Raw genomic sequence first — 24,600 nt, 5'->3', positions numbered from 1 at the left:
TTTAAGGTTATAATTTATATCAAGATTACGACACTGAAATCAAGTTCCCCTTTCACTTTTCCATAGTAGGGGCCTTGTCGAAAACAACTGAATGGTAAGGAGCATAGTCTATGATCGCTGACGAGTTTCCCAAATTTGGGAATAATGATTCTACAAGCCCCTTTCTAAATGTAACAAGCCTCATTTCTTCATAATAATCTTCTTTGATTTGAAAAGCAGAAGACAATTTCGGAGGAAACCTTGTAAGGTGCCTGCATAAAGAAGAACAAGTCTGCTCTCCTTGCCAGAAGTCACTCCTATTGATCCTTTAGTTGTGTCATCTGCCCAGTCATGCTTCACAACATAACCATAGCACACCCAAATTTTCACACTGTTGTGGAGACACGGTCACATAAACTTTTTTGAAAGATATAACTGCCATTTGATTGTACAATAGGTTTTATTCCACACTCTACCTTTCAGCCTTAGCCCCTCCACCCCACCCCCCAGCCCTATGCTCCACTTTTTTCCCCATTTTGTATCATTAGACACTTGGTCCTTTATAACAACCATTGACACTTTTATGTAAAGAGTTTTAAATTGCAATGACGTTTGTGACCATTTATTTTATATAACTGAACAATTTTTAAACATGACTGTAATCATAACAATGTATACCTACTTATTTTGTAGTTGTCAATGTATCAAACATTTTACTATATTGAAAATTGCACTTCTCTGTATCTTTAATTATGATGGTGTAAGCCATGTTTTTACATGCACACTGGGAAGATGGCTCTTCACGCAATATAATGTTAACACTGTCATATTCCGCCCACTTCAAAGACAATGTAACCACCTTCTATAATAAAGAGTCACACTACCTGTTCCCATGACACACATGGTGCAAACTGGGATGCCTTTATGGTGGTCTTTGACAATCGTTTCACTTATGTTTATATCAGTAGCTGCTTAGACACCGTGTAGCAATGATGGAAACATCTGATATGGTCATCTACTTCACTCCACAACCACATCAAGTGAAGAAGTCATGCTACTTGCCAGTAAATTAGCCTGTTACAAAAATGTTCTCACATTTACTTTTGACAAAATTGGTTAATGTAACCAAAGATACATATGTTGACAATGACTTGTGTTCTACTCAAGTCTAATGATTTTTGATATGTGATAGAAATAATAATACAGCCCATACATTAATTTAACTGCTTGCCTTGCTATTTTTCAGATACTTATGCTTTTATTCTGCTTTAATCTGCTGCAGTTGTAACACTCGATAATGGCCTATGGCTGAAATCTAGAGTATGAAGTACAGCCTACTGTACAATCAAATGACATTTATACCTTTCAAAAAAATACCAAAGTTTCCTCAAGTAACACCACATCACTGATACTCATGCCACAGATTTGCTTTTAAAATCAGCATCACCCTGCAGTTATAGGCTCCCTCTCCATCAAAGGCTTGTTGCCACAGAACAGCCCGTAGTGAAATCCTAGGTTGTGAAAAACTGTGAAAAATGCTGCGCACTTGCCATGAAAAAGACCTGATTTCTCATGGGTGGCCAGCAACTTTTTGAGTCCAGAATGAGATTTTCACTCTGCCGCGGAGTGATGCCCGCAAGGCCTGTCCGCAGCTCTCCCCATCCTGCCAGCCAGCAGTACCCCTACCATCTACTCACCCAACCACACAGGTCACTGCACTGCATGGAGTCCTTAGTCTATTTACTTCCCGTCATTTCTATTGTCTGTGTAGACATAGCGTTGGGTGGTTGTGATAAAACAGAACTTGTGGGTGGAAAATGGCTGAAGAGGAATTAAAATCATTGAAACAAAAGTCCTTTGAACCCTTAAAAAGCGCATATCAGTGTTTCATTTGCAATGCCACATTGTCTTCACGGAAGAATACAATTTGAAGCGACACCATCAGCTGCTTCACGATAAGGGTACAGTTGGTTTGAATAATGAAGAAAGAAAAGCAAAACTTATGGAACTGAAGCAGAAAAAGGAGAAAGATGTACATATACATGTATTTAATTATGACATTGATTCTCATTATTACTGTTATTAATAATATGCTATGTGCATTTTCTGTCACTTTCACCTTCACCTGTATGTATTTACAGACCGAAAACCTCATCATCCACAATGCTGCAGCGATGACAGTAAGCTATTGTGCAGCTCTTAAAATAGCGGAAGCAGCACAGCCCTTCGGCGACGGAGAATTTGTGAAAGACTGTTTTGTTGCTGCTACAACAATTTTGTGTGCATAAAGTCTTGCTGTTTTTGAAATCATTCCTCTTTCATAGAGAACAGTTTGCAAGTGCATTGAAGAAATGGCACATGATGGGATAGTTCAATTGAGAAACAGGATCAAAGATTTGGTTTTCTTTTCATTAGCGTTGGACAAAAGCACTGATGTATGTGATGTTGCTCAACTAGCAGTCTTTTTGCGGGGAGTTGATGCTCAGTTAAATGTGATTGACGAACTCCTCAATTTAGTGCCAATGCATTACACATCAATGGCTGACGACATATTTTCATGCATAGAACATATAATACAGAAATACAAGCTATGTTGGGTAATATTATAGCAGTGAAGTGTTGCAGTTTAGACGGAGGGCAGGAGAAAAGGTGCACCTTCTCTCCAGCTCTCCATCTAAACTGGAACACTTCACTGTCTGCCACTCCCACCATACTACCCCTCGCCCTCCCTGCCCCAGCCTCCTCCTTACCCCCACCCAGTCGCCACTCCCATCACGCACTGGTGCTGCCGCTTTCAGTAGGGTTTCAGCTCTCTGAGACTGCAGATGTGTATGCAAGTTGCGTTTGCGGAGTGTGTGTGTGTGTGTGTGTGTGTGTGTGTGTGTGTGTGTGTGTGTGTGTCTACTGCTGACAAAGGTCTTAATGACCGAAAGCTTTAATTGCGTGAATCTTTTTGTTGTGCCTAACTCGACTCAGCATCTCCGCTATATGGTGAGTAGCAACTTTCCTTCTCTGGTATTGTTACATTCCATTCTGGATTTTCCATTGTTTAATACTGGGAAATGAGGAAGATGTGGTTGGAAAGAAGGATGTACAGGGTCAGTGAGTGCGTACAGGGACAATAGTAGTCATTATTGTTGTTTCACTAAATATGTCAGTAAATGTCTACCGAAGGTGGAGATGTTATTCAGTTCTCTGATATAATGTGGGAGGTTATTCCACAGTGGGGTTCCTGCAACTGAAAAGAACTTCAAGAAAGTGGCTGAACGATGGAGTGACACTGAAAGAATTTTGTTCTGATGAGGAGAGGTGTTCCTGCCTTGTTGTTCACACAAGAGCGTTAAGATTGAGAAGGGATGGAGGGGCAGTCCACAGTGGGGTTCCTGCAACTGAAAAGAACTTCAAGAAAGTGGCTGAACGATGGAGTGACACTGAAAGAATTTTGTTCTGATGAGGAGAGGTGTTTCTGCCTTGTTGTTCACACAAGAGCGTTAAGATTGAGAAGGGATGGAGGGGCAGTGTACATTGATAAGAGATTCGAAAAGACAGAGAGTATGGAAATCTCTGTGTTCGTCAGCACACAGCCAGGAGAGCTGTGCATATGATGGTGAAATATGATCAAAGATTCAAACACCACAGATATATCAAATACAGGTATTCATAACTATTTCCAAGCACTGTGAGTTTACCTGAGAAAGACTTTGCAGGATAACATTGCTGTAAATCAATATTTGGAAGTATAGGTGCTCGTACATGTGTCTTTTCATGTCCAGAGGTAAGAGCTTTTTATTTTTGTAGGGCATGGAGAGATTCTGATGCCTAATTGTGCATCACAGTTATGTGCTCGCCCAATTTATATTTTCATCTATTATTACTCATAGACTCTTTTCTGAGGGAGAGAAGTTGATATCTGTCCCCTTTAGGATTAAAGGTGGTAGCATTCCCAGTATTTCAGGCTAATGAACCTAGAATTTTATATCTGGCAATAATGCCAAAGCAAGAAAGTTTCCAACATAATGAGCAAAATGTTATGCTACAACTGTTGTCAAAATGGCAACTGTATACTCTCATACTTACAACCATACCCTGTATTGCACTGTGAATTGTATGGTAGAGGGTACTCCCCACTATACTTTCTATTAAGGCTTCTTCCCATTCCATTTGCACATGGTACATGGAAAGAATGATTATTTATATGCCTCTGTACACCATGTACTTTGTTTAATCCTGTCTTTGTGTCCCTATGCGCAATACAAAGGGACTGCAGTGTGTTTGTAAATTTGTCATTCAACGCTGGATCTTAACCTTTATTCATTAATGAGACTTTGCTCATAACATAAAGGTTACTGTAACCATTTCATTTGTTAGTTGTTGTATACAAAGGTAAGAGTGAGGCAGCACCACTAGTGCCCCTACAGTCCCGATGACAGTTTATCTATCAGGATGAGTAGTGCTTCAAAATCTCAACTATTTCTTGATATTTGTCAGTCCACTCATATTTTTCCTTAGGATGCAACCTACTGCAACTAACTACATTTACACCGTATGTACTGATCTTGCAGTAAAGACAGATTTTCTGTCGCACCTGAGTTAGATGATAAGGCTATGCATGTGCTGATGTACACGATGTACTGGTGACCAAATGTGACACTAACGCATCAAGCACTGGTCTTAATAAGTCTTCTGGAGAGTTCATTGTACTGATTTGAGTCTTTATTCTTCAATGATGTAATAACTGATTCATTTTCCTCCTTGTTTGTTTCCTGTGTCTGCATATGGAATTAAATACTTTCATAACTCAGGTGAATGAGAAAGTGCTTCACTATCCACAGAAGAAATGTATCATACACCATTTGCCCCTGACACAACTTTTACGACTTACCACACATTTTCAATTTTCTCGAGCATTATAAGTGGCTATATAAGAATATATTTTTAAAAAAAGACTCTTAAATACAATTATTTTTCATTCAATAAAAAATTATATTCACAGCCATGTGGCTTAGCTATGGGGAGTCCACTTGAATGTATCATGTCCGAAATTTTTATAAATTCTCTCGAATTGCTTTTTTTTTTCCAAAACTACCCGGAATTAGTGAACAACATCATATTTTGCGCGAGATACGTGGATGACATTCTTCTACTGGTTAATAATTCTCCAGATGGAATAGAGCAAATTTTCGCAACATTTAACAGTCTACATGAAAAAAATAAAATTCACAAAAGAATTGGAATCAGCTGACAGATCACTAAATTATCTTGATTTAATGTTGACTATTAAAGATGCTAAAATAGAGTTCAACATATTCCGGAAAGCAACTTATTCAGACAACATCATCCCGACTGATTCAACCCACCCCCAAGCGCATAAAATGGCGTTTTTCGATTCTAGTATCCATCGGGCGAGTTCTATTCCGTTGTCAACCTCGAAAAAGAATTACAAATGCTCGGAAGTATTGCACAGAATAATGATTATGATCCAAACATAGTGAGGCAGTTATATCACAAGAAAATGCGAAAAAGGACAAAGACTTTAGTAAACACAAATACTCAAACCCAAGATCAGACCAAGAAATGGCTGTCGGTTCCTTATATAGGTAATGTCTCCTACAAGATAGGGCACCTGTTGAAAAATTCAGGTTTTAAAATTTTCTACTCGACAAGTAATAGTTTAAAGCAAAAGTTGGTTCAGTCCATTGAGAAAGACGGTGACAAGTCAGCGAAATCAGGCGTATATAAGATTATGTGTGATGATTGTCCATGTTATTACATAGGTCAAACAGGCAGAGCTATAGCAGTAAGGTTTAAAGAACATCTTCCAATAAAGGGCGTAGGAACACGGGGGTCAGCCTTTGCGGAACATCTGGTGCAAACGGCTCATACACCTAAACCTTTACGTGACATAGAGCTACTACATCATGAAGTTAAGGGATATAGACTCGACACGCTTGAGGAACTACAAATTTATGCACACCTAATTACAGATAGAAGCAATTTACCGAACAATCAACTGTATCTAAAAAATAGGGCATACTTCGAAGGCTTCCAACCTATACTAGGTTTACAATAATTCATAATGCATCTTACCTCACAGTTTCTGTAATAATAGATCCTTTCTTACAGATGTTCATACAAGATTTGTTGGTCAGATTAGAAAGCTCTGTAATAGAATGTAAAACGTAGTCATGCTGGATACTGTAATTAACTTACAATAGTGAAATATAAAATTAATTCATAACAAAAGGTTATGTGACGCGTGCCTAATAAGTTTGACTCTATATGTCTCGCACATGCACGCCGCCCTGTGTGAGGCAGACCGCGAAGCCCTCGCAGTTCGCAGTCTCTAGCCGCACGACAAGGCCCATACAACGGGCTTAAAGTGAATTTCTACAGTTGGTTTAATAGAAGTGACAAAACCTTATGGTTATGCATCAAGTTTTATGAAGTTGACTTAGGACATGGCCTGTTTTAGGCAAACATTTAAATAATAATTTATGTAAGTACTATACGTTGCATCCTGTAGGATGACCATATCCAATATAATTTGCTAGCGCATTATAATATTAACTTGTTGCAGTTTCTGAAGAAGACATTATTAATAACGTTGAAACCTAGGTAAACGATAAAGTTAACCTGCAACTGTAGGCTGTATATTCTTATATAAACAATTTCAGTTGCTGTCACTGCAAAAAAAAGAAAGGTAAAAAATTATTATAAGTGGTGTACACATAAGAAGGCAGTCACATGACACATTCTGCGCAGAGAGAGATGGATAATACTATGCAACATTATGAGTGTGTCCTATGTCTTTGACTCTTGCGTCACATTCCAACCACTGCCAATGCTGGCAACGGGGAACGCTGGGGTAAGCATTAAATCAGACCACTATTTCTGCTTCTAACTCTCCCTAGTGAAATTTATATGCTTGAAAAACTACCTCTGTTACTTCTTAACACTATATTTGTCATGTTTGCCTTATGCCACCCATAATTAACACTACAGTGGTGAAGTAACCTCATCATACACCTAAACTACTGTGAAAGTAATGCTTAATGTCCTACACACAATTGTAGCTTTTGGCCATTAAGGCCTTTGTCAGCAGTACACACACACACACACACACACACACACACAGTGAATGCTACAGGCTGAAGTGGCAGAATGAGCTACTGGTTGGAGTATGATGTGGTACACTACTACTTGACACTGTGTATCACCCACCATCTGCCATCTTATGCACATACTACTGTAATATGCTACGTTAGGCTGGCTGATGAAATTTTTTAACACTTTCCAGTACTATCTGTAATGAAATTCTGTAACAAGTCTATCACCGTCCATTCTTTCATACAGCTCCTATTCCCACTTAAACGATGTTCTAATGCCATCAGTTACTCAAATTGGTCGGTTTTTGGCACTGGAATTACAATAGCTATTTTCAGTTAAAAAATTGCGATCAAACAAACTGATAAATTTTTATATTATATTTCATTCATGTACCATATACAGTGTGTAAACAGTGGTGAAATAGCCCAGCCAATGAAGTCCAAAAAAGGTCAAATAATGGAAATAATTCATGTAGTTACAAATTTTTGTACAATGGTAGGAGGGAGTGCCATGAACAACACACTAAAAATCCTGACCAATAGAGAGCCAGTGTGGGAGTGGAGGTGCATTCAAAAGTCATTTTTGTACATTTTTCCTGAATAACACAAAAACAGTGGCATCTAGTGATAATGTATCCCTGTGCGAAATTAAACTACACTGAATTCCTAATAAAGATCCTATTCACTCTTTTCTCTAGGACCAGTACTTTGCATGTAGAGAGCAAGAGAATACTGAAATTTCATGCAACACGCTTGAGATGCAGCTTAGATGATTTTTGAAGAGCAATTTGTGGTACTTTCTTGTCTGCGTGGTCTAGGGGTAGCGTCTTTGATTCATAATCAAAACGTCTTCGGTCCCGGGTTCGATCCCCGCCACTGCCTAAATTTTGATAAATAATCAGCATTGGCGGCCGAAGACTTCCGGCATAAGAAGCTGGCCTCATTCTGCCAACGGTCTTGTCAAAGAGGGCGGAGGAGTGGATAGAGGTTCAGGGCACTCTCTTGTCCTAGAGGTGGGAAATTGCCCCTAAAGGCAGAAGAATCAGCAATGATCAACAACATGAGGATGCAGAAGGCAATGGAAACCACTGCATTAAAGACACGTAACGTGTATCCACAGGACATGTGGCCTGTAGTTGAAGTGTCATGGCAAAAGATTCCGGAATAGTCCCCCATTCGGATCTCCGGGAGGGGACTGCCAAGGGGGAGGTTACCATGAGAAAAAGATTGAATAATCAACGAAAGGATAATGCTCTACGAGTCGGGGCGTGGAATGTCAGAAGCTTGAACATGGTAGGAAAACTAGAAAATCTGAAAAGGAAAATGCAAAGGCTCAATCTAGATATAGTAGGGGTCAGTGAAGTGAAGTGGAAGGAAGACAAGGATTTCTGGTCAGATGAGTATCGGGTAATATCAACAGCAGCAGAAAATGGTGTAACAGGTGTAGGATTCGTTATGATTAGGAAGGTAGGGCAGAGGGTGTGTTACTGTGAACAGTTCAGTGACCGGGTTGTTCTAATCAGAATCAACAGCAGACCAACACCGACAACGATAGTTCAGGTATACATACCGACGTCGCAAGCTGAAGATGAACAGATAGAGAAAGTGTATGAGGATATTGAAAGGGTAATGCAGTATGTAAAGGGGGGCGAAAATCTAATAGTCATGGGCGACTGGAATGCAGTTGTAGGGGAAGGAGTAGAAGAAAAGGTTACAGGAGAATATGGGCTTGGGACAAGGAATGAAAGAGGAGAAAGACTAATTGAGTTCTGTAACAAGTTTCAGCTAATAATAGCGAATACCCTGTTCAAGAATCACAAGAGGAGGAGGTATACTTGGAAAAGGCAGGGAGATACAGGAAGATTTCAATTAGATTACATCATGGTCAGACAGAGATTCCGAAATCAGATACTGGATTGTAAGGCGTACCCAGGAGCAGATATAGACTCAGATCACAATATAGTAGTGATGAAGAGTAGGCTGAAGTTCAAGACATTAGTCAGGAAAAATCAATACGCTAAGAAGTGGTATACGGAACTTCTAAGGAATGACGAGATAGTTTAAAGTTCTCTAACGCTATAGATACAGCAATAAGGAATAGCGCAGTGGGCAACACAGTTGAAGAGGACTGGACGTCTCTAAAAAGGGCCATCACAGAAGTTGGGAAGGAAAACATAGGTACAAAGAAGGTAGCTGCGAAGAAACCATGGGTAACAGAAGAAATACTTCAGTTGATTGATGAAAGGAGGAAGTACAAACATAATACGGGAAAATCAGGAATACAGAAATACAAGTTGCTGAGGAATGAAATAAATAGGAAGTGCAGGGAAGCTAAGACGAAATGGCTGCAGGAAAAATGTGAAGACATCGAAAAAGATATGATTGTCAGAAGGACAGACTCAGCATACAGGAAAGTCAAAACAACCTTTGGTGACATTAAAAGCAACGTTGGTAACATTAAGAGTGCAACGGGAATTCCACTGTTAAATGCACAGGAGAGAGCAGATGGGTGGAAAGAATACATTGAAAGCCTCTATGAGGGAGAAGATTTGTCTGATGTGATAGAAGAAGAAACAGGAGTCGATTTAGAAGAGATATGGGATCCAGTATTAGAATCGGAATTTAAAAGAGCTTTGGAGGACTTAGGGTCAAATAAGGCAGAAGGGATAGATAACATTCCATCAGAATTTCTAAAATCATTAGGGGAAGTGGCAACAAAATGACTATTCACGTTGGTGTGTAGAATATATGAGTCTGACGACATACCATCTGACTTTCGGAAAAGCATCATCCACACAATTCCGAAGATGGCAAGAGCTGACAAGTGTGAGAATTATCGCACAATCAGCTTAACAGCTCATGCATCGAAGCTGCTTACAAGAATAATATACAGAAGAACGGAAAAGAAAATTGAGGATGCACTAGGTGACGATCAGTTCGGCTTTAGGAAAAGTAAAGGCACGAGAGAGGCAATTCTGACGTTACGGCTAATAATGGAAGCAAGGCTAAAGAAAAATCAAGACACTTTCATAAGATTTGTCGACCTGGAAAAAGCGTTCGACAATATAAAATGGTGCAAGCTGTTCAAGATTCTGAAAAAAGTAGGTGTAAGCTATAGGGAAAGACGGGTCATGTACAATATGTACAACAACCAAGAGGGAATAATAAGAGTGGATGATCAAGAACGAAGTGCTCGTATTAAGAAGGGAGTAAGACAAGGCTGTAGCCTTTCCCCCTACTCTTCAATCTGTACATTGAGGAAGCAATGATGGAAATAAAAGAAAGGTTCATTAGTGGAATTAAAATACAAGGTGAAAGGATATCAATGATATGATTCGCTGATGACATTGCTATCCTGAGTGAAAGTGAAGAAGAATTAAATGATCTGCTGAACGGAATGAACAGTCTGATGAGTACACAGTATGGTTTGAGAGTAAATCTGAGAAAGACGAAGGTAATGAGAAGTAGTAGAAATGAGAACAGCGAGAAACTTAACATCAGAATTGATGGTCACGAAGTCAATGAAGTTAAGGAATTCTTCTACCTAGGCAGTAAAATAACCAATGACGGACGGAGCAAGGAGGACATCAAAAGCACACTCGCTATGGCAAAAAAGGCATTTCTGGCCAAGAGAAGTCTACTAATATCAAATACCGGACTTAATTTGAGGAAGAAATTTCTGAGGATGTACGTCTAGAGTACAGCATTGTATGGTAGTGAAACATGGACTGTGGGAAAACCGGAACAGAAGAGAATCGAAGCATTTGAGGTGTGGTGCTATAGAAGAATGTTGAAAATTAGGTGGACTGATAAGGTAAGGAATGAGGAGGTTCTACGCAGAATCGGAGAGGAAAGGAATATGTGGAAAACACTGATAAGGAGAAGGGACAGGATGATAGGACATCTGCTAAGACATGAGGGAATGACTTCCGTGGTACTAGAGGGAGCTGTAGAGGGCAAAAACTGTAGAGGAAGACAGAGATTGGAATACGTCAAGCAAATAATTGAGGACGTAGGTTGCAAGTGCTACTCTGAGATGAAGAGGTTAGCACAGGAAAGGAATTTGTGGCGGGCCGCATCAAACCAGTCAGTAGACTGATGACAAAAAAAAATGGAACACAAGTGTCCTCTGCCAAACTGTTTGGCTCAACTTCCTCCACACTATCGTTGTATGTTGTAAATAATTATCATTTATACCCTGTGTGTGGACTTTTTGTACAGTGTGTCCTGGGGATCATAAGCAGATACATGCATCTATCTTGGAATATTTCACAGGATTAACTTATATTGGGGTTTTAATGGCATAGCCCATAGTCCAACTTTTATGGCTTTGGTACCATGATTTCTTGTTACAGGAATTTGTATCACTGATGAGCGGTTTGGGAATTCTAGTTTTCCCTGCAGTTCCCTGGTTATGGAGGTGTTATGCATCAGTTCAGCGGCACCTTTTGCAGCTGTTTTTCTCTTATTTTTCATCACAATCCTCTTCAATGAACTCTCTCTCTCTCTCTCTCTCTTCTTCTTCTTTTTTTTTTTTTTTTTTTTTTTTTTTTTTTTTTTTTTTTTTTTTTTTTTTTTTTTTTGCGCAGCCCTCTTCAATGCTTGCTGGAATTTCTTCCATCCTGTAACCCAGTGCTGTTTTCCTTTGTTATTATTTTCTAATGCATTACTATATTCATGTCCGTCCTTCTTTCTCTTCCTTCCTGTGTTTCTCTTGTCGCTTTACAAACCATCGTTCATGTTCTACTTACGAGCACACAACACATGTTTCAGCCACGCACACCACACTGCTACATGACCATGCTGATTGTTGGTGCAGCATCTCATGTCCCACATTACTTCCATTGATATAATTAATCCTGTACCTTCAAATCAATCACTCTTCCAGTGTCCCTCTCGAGTATTTTCTTGTGTTATTTCCCGTACCTTTCCTGTGCCACATGAACTTGTATCTCATCCTACCAACCCCTCCCCACCCCGAATCCTTCTCCTCTCTCTTCCAGGTTGCACCTATTAACTTCACCTAATCTAGTAACATCTGCTGTCCCCCTTCTTCATACACATCCACCTGAGGACTTGCTACCCAAGTTACAATCATTTTAAACATTCTTCTTTTGTTCTCATTGTGTCTTCAGCCCAATTTCATTTGGTTTTCGCCTTTCACTATCAGCCTATTCCCTCAAATTTCATCTTATTTCCCCTTACTTCATCCATTTCATCCTTTTCATGATTTTTTTTAAATGCATTTTTGCAAATTTTTTCAGATGTAATTCTACATCATTGACATATTTTTATGCATTTCCATCTACCACCATGGATCCCAGTTGCTTCTATCTGCGACAATACAGAAAAGTTTTCTTATCCCTAGCCAGAATAGAGTCCCACATACTTTCCTGCATTTTTGCTTGGCTCATGGTATCCCCCAAATGGCCTTACCATCTAATTACCCATCACTGGCTGCTACCCTTCCTTCCACAATGACTTCCATCTGTTCAGATTCTGTCAGTTCTTAACCCTCGCCAATATAGTACTGCAAAACCCATATCAATCTGGACCAAACATCTTAGCAACATTTTCTCTCCAACTGCAAAATTCTCCTGCTACACAATTCCAAATTCCTGGTTTCCATAACACACAAAACACATACTGAAACTCTTGCCCTCCAGGAACTAGACAATCATGCACAATGTCACCTCAAAAAACTCTCCAACCTGTTCACTTCCTACTCATACCTTGGACTACCACTATCCACCATCTCTACAACAGCCTACAAACTGCCCCCCACTGTAGCTAACAAACTCTGTTTTGCAGACCTACTACATTTACCCCAACCTCAAAAACTCCCTTCCACCACGATTCAGAATCCACAACCTTAACAGACCTGAAACACAGTCATGAACCTTTCCTCCAAAAGCCTTAGCCCTGCAGAAGTATCAGTCTTTTCCAAAAGCCTTACTTTTGCCCCACTCCCAAATTCAATCATGCAGGACTTGTTGAAGACCTCTTCTTCTTACAGTCCCTACAGTGGAAACACTTCTTTGACCCCAACTCTACCAATCATACTCAACCGTAACCCAAAGTTGAACCTTGCCTTACTCAGTTCGCTCCTCCAGCAAACCATGATCCACCTACCTCCACTGCCCCCAAATCACGCCCATTAACTTTCCACAATTTTTAACCTTGAACCTTGTCTCACCATCATTCCCCAAATCCTTCAACATGCAAACTAACCTTACATCCACAGAAAGAACCACAATCCACCACTTAAAAACTGATCTTGACCTTATAATCCTACCTGCTGATAACAGCTCCACCACTGCTGTATTAAACTACAATGATTTTCTGGCCGAAGGACTCCACCAGCTGTCAGATTCATCCACCCGTAAACCCTGCCATAGTGACCCCATCCCCGAAATCCAGCAGGATCACCTGTCTTTCCTCGAATCCTTAGGTCCATCCTAGAACCTCTCCCCAAAGTTCATCTCTCTCCTCACCCCTACCACTCCTTGCACTCCTACCCCCAACTTGTTTCGTAAAAAACCTAATCATCCATGATGCCCCCTTGTGGCCAGTTACTGTGCCCCATTAAGAGAATCTCTGCTCTCATAGAACAACACCTTCAGCCTATTACCAGTAACCTACCCTCCTATATCAAAGATACCAACCATTTCCTCCACCAACTCTCCGCAGATCCTGTCCCTTTACCACATGGTGTCCCACTCATCACTATTGATGCCAACTCCCTTTACAGTAGCATCCCTAATGCCCATGGCCTTACCACTACTGAACACTACACTTCCCAACATTTGACAGATTCCAAACCAACAACCTCCTTCCCAGTCACCATGAGCAACTACATCCTCACCCACAATTACTTCTCCTCTGAAGGCATACCTACAAACAAATCTGGTGTACAGCTGTGGGCACCCACATGGCACCATCCTATTCATGGGCCATCTAAAAGAATCCTTCCTAAACCCCTCACCTGGTTCAGATTTATTGATGACGTCTTCGTGATCTGGATCGAGGGAAAAGGCATCCTTTCCACATTCCTCCAGAACCTCAACACCTTCTCCCCCATTCACTTCACCTGGTCCTACTCAATCCAACAAGCCATCTTCCTTAATGTTGACTTCCACGTTAAGGATTTCTACATCAGTGCCTCTGTCCATATCAAACCTACCAACCACTAGCAATACCTCCACTTTGAAAGCTTCTGCCCATTCCATACCAAGAAGTCCCTTCTATACAGCCTAGCCCCCCACGCCCAACAGATCTCCCATGCGTTACCTTTCCAGTCACCCACCAACTCCTGAAGTCCCGCCATCCAGCCACTGAGGAGGACTCCCCTAGTGACTCAGTACCACCCAGGCTCCCCTCATGACTCAGTACCACCCAGGCCTGGAACAACTGAGTTACATACTGCACCAGGGTTTTGACTACCTTTCATCATGTCCTGAAATGAGAAATGCCCTACCTATTATCCCCACCCCCCTCCCCGCACTGGTATTCCGCCATCCAATATCCTCATCCATCCCTACACAACCCCTGCTTCCAAACCCTTTCCTCATGGCTAATATCCCTGTAATAGACCTAGATCCAAGACCCGTCCCCCTCCTCCCACCACCATCTACTCCAGTCTGGTCACAAACACCATCTATCCCATCAAAGGCTTTGATCTACAAGCTAAGCTGCAACCACAGTGCTGCATTCTACATGGGCTTGACAACCAATTAGCTGTCTGTCCACACGAATGGCCACTGACAAACATAGCCAAGAAACAACTGGACCACCCCATTACTTAGCATGCCACCCAACACGACATTCCTCATTTCAGTGACTGCTTTAGAATCTGCGACATCAGGATCCTTACCAACAACACCAGCTTTCCTGAATTGCGCAGGTGGGGACACTCCCTATGATACATTCTACATTCCTGTAAGCCTCCTGGTCTCAACCTTCATTAGTTATTGTCCTTACCCATCTAGCCTCTTCCCTGTCTTCATTCTAGCAATACACATCCCTCTATTCCACCAACACACCCTTAGTCTTTTTAATTATCTCCTTTTCCGCTACCCCCCTCCTCCCTCTCACACTCTCCCTCTCCCTCCTGACTGCACCTAGCTGCACTACCCTCTCCTCATCTTGTTTACTGTCCCCTGCCCCTACACTGGTATTCCTCCCCCTTCTCCTCTCAGTCTCCTTCCCACCCCCATCACCTGGTTGCCCTTCCTATCATGCTGCTACACCCAGTCTGGCTTCAGCTGCCAGAGACTTTGGTCATGTGTGGGAGTTGCACTTGCATGAGTGTGTGTGTGTATGTTGTCTAATTTCAACAAAAGCCTTGTTGGCCAAAAGCTCACTTTCCAACATTCTTTGTTGTGCCTATCTCCGACTCAGCATCTTGAATATATGGCAAGTAGCAACTATTCTTTCATAATATTGTAATACAATCAATTATTCTTCACATACTATGCCTATCAACATAGCAGAAATAAATCATAATAAATTGTATTATAAAATGTACTAACTATCACAAATGATGTAAGGACCTGCAGAGTACAGATTCTAGATTCAAAATGTATGACATCTCTAGACAGTGTGCAATGTGATCGCACCTGTCAAGTTACATACAAGGTACTATCTGCAAAATTCACTAGTGGATAGGACTAAAATGTTCCACTTGATTTGGTGTTGTAAGTTTCATCCATTTCTGTGCTATGTTGTTAGTTTGCCCTGGAATAAAGTTCCTAGAAATGAGTTAGTTACATTACATTAGGTACATTAAAATAAACCAACATTCTATGCATATAATTCAGACCTCTAAACATCTAGTATGCATTAGTCAAAACCTCTTACTTTAGCCTTTTTCCGAATATGTTTTAATAGAGGAAGAACATGGTGTGGGCCAGGGTGAGCCAGTGCACCATGAGAAAATCGTTTGAGGGGTGGTCTGTGAAAGTTCCGGAGACGCATTGGACCCATGTGTGTTTGCACGAATGGAACACGCAGCTCCACAACTGGTGTCGAATGCTGAATCAAGTTTCCACCACTGACTTTAAGACGCAGAGATGATTCTGAAGACCGAGGCATATAGTATCTGAAAAAAAAAGGGCAACTCTATGGGAACACTAATATGTTTTTGGCTACATTATACGTCTAAACTTAAAGCTAGTAAAAAAAGCATGTGGTGGGTGGTTTCATAATGCATGTGCAATATATGTAATTTGTTTCTCAGTACTGTAAGAAATGCTATCAGTTACTCCTATCAAACTCAAAATCCTAGAAATGAGTGTGCAAAAGCATTTTTTCCAGAATCTGATGTCGTATTTGTCTGGAAGTAATCACTCAAAAATATACCAAAGGTAATTACAGCCTAATGTCCTTACTTTTGGACAAAATAATAGAAATACAATCATAAACATTATATTTTAAGTTTTGTCATGTGGAACACAGCATCTATATTTTATAAACTTCACAATGAGAAAACATTTTTTTTTTAAAAAGTGTTGAATAACAATAATACAAAAAAACTTAATGAAGCTCATTTTATTTATGGTTACCATAAGAAATCCAGCTCTAACAGACAAATATTTACAGAATGGATAGGACGATTTGTAACTTGCTTACACCTATCTTAGCCTTCTCCTGTCCTCACACATCTTCCAGTCACACTACAATAGCAAGAATAGATATAGATTAGCTACTGTCATATCTCTCTCTGCCCCAAATAGGTGAATGAATGATTCACAACAAACAGATTAAATCTTTTATAACAAAATTTTCATGGCACCAGACAGTGAATATAATGCAGTGATTGTTCAACAATTACAAAGTTCAATTTGAAAAAGGATATGGTAGATTCATTGAACCAAGTTAGACACAGTTCATGTCACATTCACAATATAAAGCCTTACATGATTTTGAAATAAAGAGTGCAGAAATATCAAATTTACTGACTCAATATCCATGAAAATTACAACACAAATTACTCCACAATTCATGCTGCACATGCCACTGTGTCATTCAACATTAGTATGTAGGAACAGGCTGTTAGTAGAATGCTCTCCCATCTGTTTGAAACCAGACTTCACTGTCAGTCCTGATGGTCGATCAAAATTGGTTGTTGATCAAAAACACACCGATGTTATGCACAACATGACTTAAGAGAGTCATCATGTGACTTATCATGAGATAAAGGTCTTCCTGGGCACACCAACTTCAGCACATTAGATTTTTGCATGAATACTTAGCTGCAAAAAACATTTGTACTTGACGGATTCACACAGCATGACTGTAACTCAAAACAGGCTTGTGTCAACTGGTGTGTCTAAATCATACAAAAACCTGACCAAAGTAAATTGAAAACAAGGATACAACACAGTAACAGGAGAAGAAACTTAGGCAAACATTGCTGACAAATAAGCCTCAGAGGGTAGCATGCAACAAAATAACAAACAGCATGAAGTGCACTACATTTTTGGGTAAAAAAAATTGGGTATCATTTCAGCCCAGTTACACAAAATTTGTAAGTAATGTCATCTACATACTGTGTATAAGGAATGATTACACTGCGTGTTTTTCATTCAGAAATTAATCACATTTGAATGCTATCTGTATGTGAGCTACGGAGCTCGGAACTATTTTTTTAACAAGGGGATTCAGTTCACAGTGAATGGTATACAACAATCAGTTTGCCTGACATCATCAGGAAAATCAGGAATAAGAACTGAAAACACTGCACCACTCTTTATCACTACAACGTCACCTGACGGAAAGTACATATCTGATTATTTACAATGGAGGAAAAGACAGACTGCTACTTACCGTAAAGAAGACATGTCAAGGTGCAGACAGGCGCAATTAAAAGACACTCACGCACAGATTTAATCCACAGCCCACAGCCTCCATGAGTAAAAACAAACAAACAAACACACACACACACACACACACACACACACACACACACACACACACACAAAAGCCCCATCGTGCACACAAATCCACCAACTCCAGCATCTTGGACATTCCGGCCCAAGATGCTGGAGTTGGTGGTTTTGTGTGTGTGTGTGTGTGTGTGTGTGTGTGTGTGTGTGTGTGTGTGTGTGTGTGCCTCTCTTTTACTGATGAAGGTTGTGGCTGAAAGCACTATGTGAGTGTCTTATAGCTGAGCCTGTCTGCAACTTGACATATCTTCTTCATGATAAGTAGCAATCTGTCTTTTCCTACATTGTTGATATTCCTCCCCGGAGTTTCCATTGTTCGGTATCTAATTATCTGACAGAGAAAAAACATCAAATTAATGTCTCACTCCATGTGTTCACCTGATTTTATCACCTGATGAGTTCTTTTTGTTCCCTTCTGTCAACCAAAAAATGCATGGCCACCTCAAGAAGCTGTGTTGAATTCTCTCAAAACCATGCTTCTGAGGTATCAACATCAAAGTAGAAAAAATGTTTCCAGAACTGGACTCTTACTTTCTCTCACCTGGGAGATGGAGCAAAAGTTCAGATTGTATAAACATGGCGAAGTGAAATGGCCATGTGCTTGTCAAAGAAACCACAGAAACCCTAAATCTGAATTTCAGTTATCCCAAATGTCAGACCAGGGTCTTAATCATTGTGCTACCTCACTTGGTGAAATATACATAACAGTACTCAGAATGAGGGCACTATGACTTCTTGATTAATACAATAAAATATTCACGAAGGAGTAGAGGATTTCAATGCCTTCTGTGTAGTTTTAATTATGGGGAGACAGCACTGAATATTTGCCTAACTCTAAAACATTGTTACCAATTTTAACAACATTTGATATTGTTTTTCTTATGTGGTTTCAAACACAATCTATTTCCTGCTACATACCTGTCATTGGAAACATTAAAAGGATCCCTGTCTGGTGACTTTGGTGGTGGAGGTGGTGCGTCTTCTTCCATGACGTTGATTACACCGGCCTTCCCAAGAAGGATCTTTGATTTCTTTACGTGAGGATGAGGAATTTTTACTTTTGCTGGAGTCACTGAGTCAAGTCTCTGTTTTGCTGGATCTATGTCATCAGGTATTCCCAATATGATGTTTTCATCGTTTGGATCAAGTGTCAGAATCTTTGGCTTAGGTATGTGAGACATATTTTCAGAATCCCAAATAACTTCATCTTCCCAAGCTCCATACACAAGCTCCTCATTTTCGACTGGGAAAATGGAATACCAAGTATCATCTGTATTATCATCACCTCTCTGCTGATGTTTACTCACCAACCTGAAAAATGAGTAAAATCATAAACATAGAAACAAGTAAAACAAAATGGGCACTATTTTGGAGAATAAATGTAGTACAGAAGCCAGCGTACAGGACATACCTAACAAATTTTAAAGGCATTGTGACACAGTTCCAGAACATACATTACATTTTTTACTAATTCCTATTGTGTACATCCAGAATTGTGGCTATAATACTGTCAAAGGCCACCTTCCTTAAAACAAATGAACTTTATTCTAACAAAAAAAACTTCCCTTTGAATACACTGTACTGCTATTTTCCAGAATATTTTTTATCACAAAACTGTGTCTGGTGCCTACTACACTCTTCACATTTTGTTCAGCTCAACATAACATTCCTAGCAGAGGCTCAGAAAGTTTATTCACAGAAAATAGTCAGTGTATGAGAGGCATGGGACCAGTAACATTACATTACACCAAAATCTTGTTCACAGTGTACATATGTTTGATATGGGTATAGTGTATGAGGTACTAGTATTCTTTTTATGCATTATTTTTTAACTGTGAGTTTATCTTTTACCTTTTTTTTCCTGATCATGATTTGAAAGTCACACACTAACTATAATTTTAGTTTACAAATGAAACAATCCCATAACAACACTAAAATATATGTCTGAGTGTGTCTTACATACATGCAGTGTAGATAATGGACTGACTGACTGACTGACTGACTGACTGACTGAAGCCACTGAATGGAGGGGGCTTGAATGGGACATGAAAACACGCTGCACAAGCACCAAGGAACATGACAATGGTACACATAACACACATTTGCACATGATTTCTTGAAAGGGGTAAGAAGGATCAGATATCAGTACACCAATACCAATACCCATGAGTGACTTCCTAGAATACATATGTTTGGATACAGAAGAGTTAGGGTGGAAAAGTGGAAGATAGACATCACAAAATGAAAAAGGTCAAAATGAGATTGAAAACAAGAAAGCTCAACTGCAAGATGGGAGAAAACTAGGAGGCAGCAATAAATAAACAGAATCAGATGACCAAGAATTTAAAATAAAGCAGAAAGACAGGCTTACAGAAAGGACAGGAATCTGAGGGGGAAACAACATGAAAGCATAAAGAACAAAGAACCAGTTGTAAGAAAGGATACCATGGCTATGAGAATAAAAGAAGTTTTGGAATTGTTATTAAAAGAAAATCAGGAAGGGCAAGCTAAAATCAGTGACATCATGTAGGATGATAAAAAAAGAAGGCACATGACATTGAAAATACAGTCACCAAAATAAAAAGGAAGTTTAATGAGTAAGACATACATGGAAAGGTAGAAACTGCAGTAGACAAAATCTTGTAAGACTAGCATGTATGGATCATGGATCGAAACCGTACACACACACACACACACACACACACACACACACACACACACACACACACACGCGGTAAATATTCAGGGATACAACAGGAATGATCATTTGAAGCAAATAAATCTAGTAAACATGGGCTGTAAAACATATACATTAAGAGCTATGAGCAATTGTTCATCATGCTGCTGTGAAACACATCTCTTCTACTGAACAAGGGCTCATAGCTCTTAAAGTATACATTTTGGAGCCCAAGTTTACTAGACAATTTCTTCTTGTTCTTTGGTTCATACTACCTCCTGTCAAACATGGAAAGGAATGAGCTTGCAGTACGAGATATCTGTTTCACAATATTGAAGGTCAAGAGGTGCTCATAATTCTTAAAAAATGCATTTAAAGCCCACGGTTGCTAGATTTTTTAAATTTGGATTACTGTTTCCGTCACATCCTTCTATACTAACTATGCCTCCTGGGACACCGTGTATATATATTCTTTAAATAATGGTGTCAAATTTGAGAATCTTGTTGAATCATGTTCATTAACAAGTGGAACAAAAGGTCTGTCACATAAATAATGTAGTATATTTATGGGACATAACAACCTACAGACTGAAACCACAAATCTTATACTCACTAGGTCTCTTATGCACTTTTTAAGAACACTATACTATAGATAAGGGCACACGACAAATGGATTTCTGTATAATTATTTGAATAGCAAGTTAGAAGATGGAAGATTTGTCCACAGAAAAACATAAAAGCTACCCTAAATTTGAAATTACATTCATAGTGGAGTACTTGTCAGTGAACAGACAGAGTGAAATCCAAAAGATGTGGCCAAGTGGCACCATCTATCCTGGAGATATACTGGGGCGCTAATGAAAGTTCCAGAAAAAGAATGACAGGGAAACCAATATTTGCACCAGCATCTAAAGGGAGATATGTTAATGGTAATTCTAATAAATAGTCTATGAGTCACTGGAAACTGAACACAAAATCATGAAGCAGATGGATTAACTAGACTGAAACTGAAAGTCCCATCAGAACTAAAACACAGTATGGAGGAAGACAACGACATCATTTAGACACAGAGTGCAAGCTCAGACTGAGAAAGAAAGTGATTTCCCTAAACTAGGAATGCATAAATGTAGATGGTCAAATGGGGACATGAAATACCATCCTCCCACATACATGTCCATTGTGCCAATCATTGCAGCACCTCACTCATTTACAATACTGAAACAGAGTAATTATCATCATATGTTGTTCACAAAAGAGATAGTGGTCTTGTGTGTGTGTGTGTGTGTGTGTGTGTGTGTGTGTGTGTGTGTGTGTGTGTGTGTGTGCGTGCGTGTGTTTTGTCTAATTGGGAAGAAGGCCTTCCGGCAGAAGCTTACATATTTGATAGTCGTAATATTGTCGTACAGCTGAGATTAGTATTGGATGTATGATAGCAAACTAGATATTCGAATCAGAGAGAGGCAGGTTGTAAAAAGATGAACTGTAACAGGAATTTAAAGGATGCAACATGGGTACCAACATCTTCAGGTAAATGAGGAATCTAAAAATGGCATTCGTCTAAGTTGGCCAATGTTATCTTAAAAGATGTTACCATCTGGCCTAAAATTTTTATCTTACCTTTTAAATATACCCTTGAATGGTTGTTAAGTATAGATAAATTGAATAAAATTATGATACATATGATAGCTACAAAGGGAATGAACGTTCTCAGATAATGGAATGGATATTAGAACATTGTGAAAAAGTCAATGCAAGAAAAGTCAAATTTTGGTAAAAAGATACCAGATTTTTTGGGACATATCATAATGTTTAGAGGCATCATCAAACTGAATATAAAATAATGATTTTCCAAGATCACAACATGAGGAGCAGCTAGAACAGTTCTTAGGATTATGTGGCTTATACTAACTCGTTGTAAGCACACAAATTCAATTTGCATGCTGTCTTAAGGAAGAATACCATTTGGAAGCAGACAAAAAGATGAAATTTGGACTCCAACAGGTCAAACGCAGCATAAAATATGCTGAGGTGTTGTCATATACAGACTTGTGAAAGGATTTTTACCTAGGCTGTTACAGTTCAGAATATGGCCTGATGTTTCAGTTACATTAGCTGCATAAAAATGGACAGGAAACACAAGTAAAAAAATCACATTTAGCGAACAGAATATTATCAAAGTAGGAAAGAAAGTACTCAACTACTGAAATGAAAATTCTGGCCATGCTTCTGGAGGCCAGGAAGACAAGTGCTGTAACTGACCAATGTGCTTTGTTGTTTCTGATATATAACGAACTGTCACAGCAGGCTGGCGTGACTGCTGTAAGTGCTGTAGTGTTTGATTTTGAAGTAGTGAACATCCCCAAGGAACAAAATGTCCGCCAAAACAAGCCATCACACATGCCTGCGAGTCTAGGTAATGAGGGAATATTGTAACCCAGTGGAAAGGGGTGTAATACTATTGTGCTGAGAGGAATCAAACATGAAACTTATTAAAGAAAAAAGGTACAGAATGTTACGAGAAAGAGGAATGGGGATGACTGTTTTCAAATAGTTTTTTAATTGTTTATCAGGTTATGCACAACAATGTAAGTCAATGCCAGTCCATAGTTTAATGAATGCCATTTAGAAAATTTATAAATAAAAAAATTACTGAAACTGAGAGGATATACGAATAAATAACACATTACAGAGGAAAGTTCTCAGCTACTGCATGGAATTCCTGTACAGAATATAAGCAGTGGGTCCCAAGGAAACCTTTCAACTTAGTTTTGACAATCTGGTATTTAGTATTCAGTTTTTTCAGTTCTTCTGGGAGCCTTCTGAAAAGAAAACCTTTCTGTTGAATGCTAAAGGAGATATTATGTATGTGCAAATTGTTTTTCCTGACTAGTTCTCATGTTGTAGTATAATGGAATACATGTACATTGATGGCAGAGTTAGAATTTTGAGACGCCTGAACAGCAGCCAACACAAAGCCTGCCAACTGACATTGCACATCTGCCAGGCCATCCTTTTCTGGATGCAGAATACTCTTACTGAGTGCACGGATTTCTCCTGGAATGTGATACCACAGGAGATAACAAAAGTGAAAGTAGGCAAAGTAAGCCTCCTTTCCTTCTTCTTTTGTTCCGGAAATAATTGAGCGGAATTTCTTGCTACCATTGCCATCTTAAAATTGAATTTCTTTAGCTTCTGGAGAATAAGTGGCAATAGTCTCCTGACAATGGCATATGGTATGATGCCATTTTTTGTGTGTTTGTTTAGCCTATAAATTGGTGAGTTTGAATTATTCAAGAACGTGTTTTGTTTCAGAATCATTACTTTCCTAAATTGCTGTATCAGTATCAGACGGGAAAAACTTCTAGAGTAACTCCACTACAGTACCTCCTAATTTACTCAAAATGGCCTGTCATGCAAAAATATGAAGCTACAGGCCTGAGGGGGCTTAGCAGTACAGAATATTTTACATGAGAATGTTCTACAAATCTTCAATATTTTGTGCTTCTACACAGTTATTAGCATAAATAGATCTGCCATGAAACAGAGCAAAAATATGAAGACCAGATTATCACAGTAAACAGTCAAAATCAAGCACACAATAAACCATATCCAACTACACACAACCGACCAGCGTGAGGACTGAAAATGCTGAGATTCAAAAAACTGCTCTAGAGCACTTGATAAAACATCCTTAAAAATTCCGCTATATGTTAACAAAGTACCACACTAAGAATAAACGGCAGTCGTTTCCAGTTAGCCTCGTAATGGAAGAGAATATTTTATGTTCTTTGTGTCACCTGCAAAGAGGACAATTTTTGTTTCATGTGTCATGTTTATTGGCTGATCACTGATATACATCAAGAAAACCAACAGACCCAGAACAGAACCCTGT

The 24,600-nt window shown here is 39.4% G+C and overlaps 1 protein-coding gene across 1 annotated transcript in view; it reads right to left on the bottom strand.

Annotated features, from left to right (window-relative positions):
- Positions 1-24,600, bottom strand: part of LOC126266823 (transcription initiation factor TFIID subunit 1-like) — a 223,120-nt gene that overhangs the window by 130,313 nt on the left and 68,207 nt on the right. The window contains exons 7-8 of the mRNA XM_049971374.1: positions 18,950-19,342; positions 15,945-16,185 (exon numbers count right to left, since the gene is read on the bottom strand). Of these exons, the coding sequence (XP_049827331.1) occupies positions 15,945-16,185; positions 18,950-19,342 (634 nt within the window). The remainder of the gene's footprint in view (positions 1-15,944; positions 16,186-18,949; positions 19,343-24,600) is intronic.

The sequence above is a fragment of the Schistocerca gregaria genome, chromosome 4, assembly GCF_023897955.1.
Source record: "Schistocerca gregaria isolate iqSchGreg1 chromosome 4, iqSchGreg1.2, whole genome shotgun sequence".
In the NCBI taxonomy this organism is placed as follows: Eukaryota; Metazoa; Arthropoda; class Insecta; order Orthoptera; family Acrididae; genus Schistocerca; species Schistocerca gregaria.
The sequence above is the reverse complement of the archived record's forward strand: the minus strand, read 5'-3'. Positions and strand labels throughout refer to the sequence as shown.